General features: G+C 34.9%; 1 protein-coding gene across 3 annotated transcripts; it reads right to left on the bottom strand.

The window, feature by feature from the left end:
* Positions 1-329: 329 nt before the first annotated feature.
* On the bottom strand, positions 330-4,466 carry LOC137835550 (putative beta-1,3-galactosyltransferase 2). 3 transcript variants are annotated; one of them, XM_068644109.2, is made up of 11 exons: positions 3,985-4,466; positions 2,873-2,969; positions 2,657-2,730; positions 2,361-2,572; positions 2,199-2,262; positions 1,949-2,021; positions 1,672-1,792; positions 1,461-1,548; positions 1,236-1,361; positions 1,030-1,139; positions 330-895 (listed from the first exon to the last, which is right to left on the bottom strand). In XM_068644109.2, the coding sequence occupies exons 1-11, from the start codon at positions 4,092-4,094 to the stop codon at positions 747-749; spliced, it is 1,224 nt and encodes a 407-aa protein (XP_068500210.1). In that variant the 5' UTR covers positions 4,095-4,466; the 3' UTR covers positions 330-746. The 3 variants fall into 3 exon arrangements, with proteins under 3 accessions (XP_068500210.1, XP_068500208.1, XP_068500211.2); XM_068644107.1 differs by having other exon boundaries at positions 2,873-2,972; positions 3,985-4,432; XM_068644110.2 differs by lacking the exons at positions 2,657-2,730; positions 2,873-2,969; positions 3,985-4,466 and having other exon boundaries at positions 2,382-2,447.
* Between the last annotated feature and the right edge of the window lie 1,009 nt (positions 4,467-5,475).

The raw sequence follows: 5,475 nt of genomic DNA, 5'->3' as shown, positions 1-5,475 counted from the left end.
GTGCACTCATGAAACTGGTATATGTGCAGGTATATGTGCACTCATGGAACTGGTTTTCGATTCTCTTCTGTAACAAAATGTTCATATAAGTAGTACTTAATGACTTACAAAACCACAGAAAAAGGTACCACAATCAATTTAGGAAAGCCATAGATATAAGGTCCAATGTGTTTAGGTATTCCATTCATGGGAATTCAAAGGTTTGAATTGGTAATGGCCAAGTTGGAACATGGTTTTGGTCTTTTCCCTTTATTATACCTTGTTGTGGCAGTTGAGAACCATTTTATGTATTCTATGTTTGGAGTTTATAGTGTATAACCAACAAGACAGACAAAAGTGGTCAGTTTTCTAGGTTTGTGAATTTGGTCTTATGGTATTACATGTGAGGAACTAAAAAATGAAAGGAAAAAACACAGCAACATCCAACCAAATCTATATCTACATTTATTAGGAGCTTGATAGGTATGGAATGGAACTATTAACACACAGAGTGCCCCGTCAAGCATCAAAGAATTGGTGGGATGGACTGTCCAAAGCCTCCTATTCTGGCAGCCACCATGGTCAAATCCCCTTCAAGTCCTTTCTTTTTGTTTTTTCTCCTCCACTCTTTCCTTCTCTATAGTAAAATGAAAATTCTCTATACTTTCCCAAAACTATGCAAAAAGAAAAGGAAGATTCTTGCAGCCTAGTTTCATTATGGAGGTTCTTTCCTCCTGAGTTTGGAGGAACTCCTAGCCGCCATGCCACTAGAAAGAGGCACTCCATAAAGCTTTCTCACCTTCCCCACATCTCTTGTGGACCTCTTTGATCCTTTCCGCAGACCTACAAATTCCACTGCAAGTCCAATCAAATGAAGCAACACAAACATTGCCTGCCTGTGCTTTCCATTCACAATCTGCCACAACGAACATGGAAATGTAGACAGTTATTAATTAATCAATAAACTAACCAAATGAATAATGATTTGATGATACCAATTAGTCCCTTATATAGGTCAATATCATATATAATTGTGGGAGAAATCTTCACCTGGTGGTGTACCACAGCAGAGTCTTCGATCATCTATGTGGTCCACATCAAGTCCAATAAACCAAGAGCCTAGTGACACATCCTCATTGGCATACTTGTGGAGAACGTGCCTGAGACAAAGACGTACACATGCATCATCACCATTTTAGTCCATAAATTTTCTTTGAATTGTTTTTCCCCCTACAAGAGTGAGATACAGCACTCACTTGTTATTTGAAATGTATGTAGCCAGATCTTTTGAAATGGCATACAACTGCCCCGTGGCATGACGGAAGTACTTGTTTCCAGCCTCTCCAAATTTCCAGTATTCTGGCTCGTGGTACCTTACCCCTCTGCAAGAAAATGAGCAAGTAAGAAGATAGAAGTGAAAGGAGTACATGTTTACAACCATTTCATAAAAAAAGTAGAGGATAAAAGAAAATGATTCTCACTTTTGAGAAAGAACTGGCCCAGATTTCATGCATCCAATGTACACCCGTTGTTTTGATCGGTGTCTCACTAGAGTTTGTCCTAGTGTTGCTGAAAAAGGAGTGAATAGTATAAAACAAGAATCCATGTGGAACAGTTTAAAGAATCCTACAATATTAATCACAAACACCTCAAGCAAGGTTAGTTTATGAGAAATTGAGAAAGCTTAAATACCTATATTTACATGAACATCGTCATCAACTTTGATATAGAAGTCAGCATCCCATAAGTTAACAGCAGTAGCAAAGTAGGTCTTTGTCTTTGCTGACAATTCAAGGTATCCTTCAACATGATCCTGCAGAATCAAAGCACTCAGATTTGTTGCATTTCTTTTAATTTTACCTTTAAATAAATGAATTCATGCTATTTTGTCAAGTGATTATTCAAGTAGAGACCAAATAAGTGAAGGGAGATTGGGGCAAAAATGCAGTAAGACAAATAGGACCATTACCAGTCTCAGAAAATCTCCATGCTTCTTATCTTCTGCTTCAATAGCTCTGTCTAGGATACCCCCTGATGTGGCACTGGTGAAAGAAAGGAAAAACCAAAAAGCTCAGGTTACAATTAATTCAATATATGACTAACGGATGAACCGTAGGTTATTTCTATCAATTAATATATGATACAAGTTGGATGCATAAAGACAATAAAATGATGGTATTTATGCTATATAATCGTTGAAAAAGAGCTGAGGTATGCACCTATGACCAATTACAAATCGGATGATAATGCCCTTCTCTTCCTCTAGCTTCTTTCTTTTCTCACCTATTTACAGTTTTATCACAAGAACACATTATAAGAAAAAGTACTAACAAAAAATAACTGGGAAGAAAGAAAGGATGAAAAATAATGCAATTATGAACCTTGTGGCATCCATGTCTCACGAATTGAGTCTCTTCTTTTTCTGCTACTGAAAGCAGTGTTGATTCCTACTACCATTAGGTACCTACTCCTACCAGATGATTCACTCATCTTGATATCTTCTGGTACTGGAGCACCATTTCGTATAGACTCCTGAGCTGCCTTTGCAGCTGCTAATTCCAACTCCAAGTTTGAAATTGTCTTATCAAGGGTTCTACTTTCCATGCAGTTACACATGTTTAGTATAAAACAACAACAAAATAAAATTACTACAAATGGTAAGATAAGTGTAACTTACTGTATGGCATTTTGTGTCTTGAAAGCCTCTCTATAGATGCCTTTAGTTTCACGTTTCACTTCCTTCTCTTGCAGCTAAGGGAGACAAGCACACAAACACAGGAATTTCAAAGGATGATTTACATCGAAACATTTAATTGAAACTATAGTGCCTTTGATAACTACCACGTAATTATTAAAACTGATCAAGCAGGGAGGAAATGTAACAAATGCTTACAATTCTTGAATTACAATCCTCTGAAACTACATTCAATTTTTCAGCTTCCATAGCTGTTGTCCTTCCAAGTCCTTTAGGTTCAGGAATAGTCCATATCCTGCTATACATTTAAATTTCTTATAAGCAAAGCACCACAATAACTGTGTAACAAAGTACCGCAGTAGGTACATAAACATGATGCATTATAGTCAAATCAGAATCTGAAAAGAAATTAATGTCAAGTTGTTATAGAAACTATGAACGTTGAATTAAATTTCTTTAGTGACCACGCTCTCATTGATCCTTCGTGAGTCTGTTATGATGTGCAAATAGATGCAATTAAAAATACTAAAGCACCCCCAAATATGTTGGACCATCGCTATTTAATAACAAGGCAGATCCCAAAAAAAAGGTCCATTTCCACCAACTTGTAAATATAAAAATAAGTGCTTCAGTTGCAACTACCCTAGGAAAGACTAAGAGTGTCAATCAATTATAACATGTCACAGGTCTTCTTCGCCATTGATTAGTGAGAATGATGTGACAAACAATGATGTGTGCTGTCACTAAGATGAACCAGTGATTTCTTTTTCATCCACAAGAAGAATTACTTAAGTAAACTTGGTAGTAGGATCGTGAATACCAACGGTGAAACTGAACTTGGACTAAATTTTTTAGCAAAAAATTGAAAGATGTTGAGCTGAGACAGAGTGTTATTTGAGAGCGGAATTGACATGCATTAGTATTTAGGAGTCAATCATATTAAAGATGAAGAAACTGAAATTTCAACAGAAAATTGAAATGGATTGGATCATTCATTATTCATGACAATCCAATTCAGATCCATTCCACTTCTTCTTTGAGTTTTTATAAACTGAAGTACGGTGAGAAAAGTATGAGTTGACTTAAACACTGAATTCATAAAAACTGGTAATATGTTCACAAAAATAAACACACAACACCCAGAGTCAATGAATTAAATAAGCACTTAAAAACCAGCTGAATTTTGACTTTTACTATAAAGATCTGAAAGCAGGAAATATATGATGAACAAGATTAAATAGAATCAAGAAAACTCTGAAGAAACTAGCAATCAAAATAAGGAGACAGAGAAAAACATAGAATTGATATACCTGTTGGTGAAAACCAACCCAGCACAGAAGCTTCCAATACAGAGAAAAATCACCCATTTTTTAGACATGACACTTTTGGGAAGCAGGTCTCCCCTGCTTTTCCAAGTCATTGTTTTATATACTCTTCAAAACAATCTTCCAATTTGGAACTCAACAAGAAAAATCCATCAGGAACCAAATTTCAAGAGGAAGCCAAAGGTGCGGGAAAGTAAGGAAATTTAGAACTGGGCACCTTGGGAGAGAAAGAACAGGCGAAGAAAGAGAGAGAGAGAGATAGAATAAGAACAGAGAGGTGCTCTGTTTTGGTTTTTGCGACTCTACTTTGTTCCTTTCTTTATCTTATGTCACGCTATGCTTTGCTTTGTGTAGTTGTGTTGTTCTCTCTCTCTTTGAGGTGGTGTGAGTGTGTGTTTGCTGGTAGAGGACGTTGAAGAAGAACACAAGTGAGAAGACTGACTTCTTAACCGCCCAGTTTTATAATAGCATATTACCAAACCGTCCCTGTCAGGGCCATCCTTAATTTAATGACAGTTCAGTAACACTGTTTTTCTTTTCCCATCACATGATCAACCCCTTCTTTCTCAATCTCTATGTCCATATCCACATCCATTGTATCATTCACTCAACTCATCAACATGTAAAAATTTAACTTAATTTAATTACTAGTTACTAATTTCAGTTTCAAACGAAACTTGTGTTCACTGATTAAGAAATTAAAGGAATATTTGTTTATTAAAATGCATAAAAATTCAGTTCCTCTTAATTTTAATTGTATTTTATAAATAATCTCTAATATTTAGTGATTAATATAACTCTTTACAAAATATAAAAATATTTTATCAAAATAAAAAAATTCAACACATGATTCTCCACTCTCATCGCTGGCACTTTTTCTGCAGAATATATGCTTTGGAAATCATCCCATGACACGCGTTCATGTTCTTCCATGCAATTGATGAGGTCTTAATCTGTCCAAGGAACAATTTCATCATCCACTAATTTTTGCACAAATAAAATTATAAGTTTAGTGTAATTTAGGATAAAAGAAGTTAATTATTTGTGTAAGTGTTAATACTTTAATAATCATAATAACATATTTGAGTAGGATTATTTAAGTGAAGAACATTTATTTTATAAAAAAAATGCAGTGAGGTTTCTAATTAACGCACCTATGTTAATGAGTTACATATTGTGAATTATTCAAATGTAGGAATATATTGGGACAAGATTTTTTACAAACTATGCCAAACACTTAAAAAGGTGTTGTTCTTTAATTTTTTTTTCCAGTTTTGCTTTGAGTGATAAACATAACATGGTTTGGTATCCTTGACAAGGACATGTGCATATTACCTGTGATTTTTTTTTCTTTTTTTGATTTTTCAGGATAAAAAGTTGATATGCTTAAAGAATAAAGAGCAAAGAGATTATGGACAGTGACCAGTTAGAAAGGTTCCCCAGTTGCATGATTTATTTTGAGGAATTTTTATTAAT

The sequence above is a fragment of the Phaseolus vulgaris genome, chromosome 5, assembly GCF_051622355.1.
Source record: "Phaseolus vulgaris cultivar YP4 chromosome 5, ASM5162235v1, whole genome shotgun sequence".
NCBI classification, from domain to species: Eukaryota; Viridiplantae; Streptophyta; class Magnoliopsida; order Fabales; family Fabaceae; genus Phaseolus; species Phaseolus vulgaris.
The sequence above is the reverse complement of the archived record's forward strand: the minus strand, read 5'-3'. Positions and strand labels throughout refer to the sequence as shown.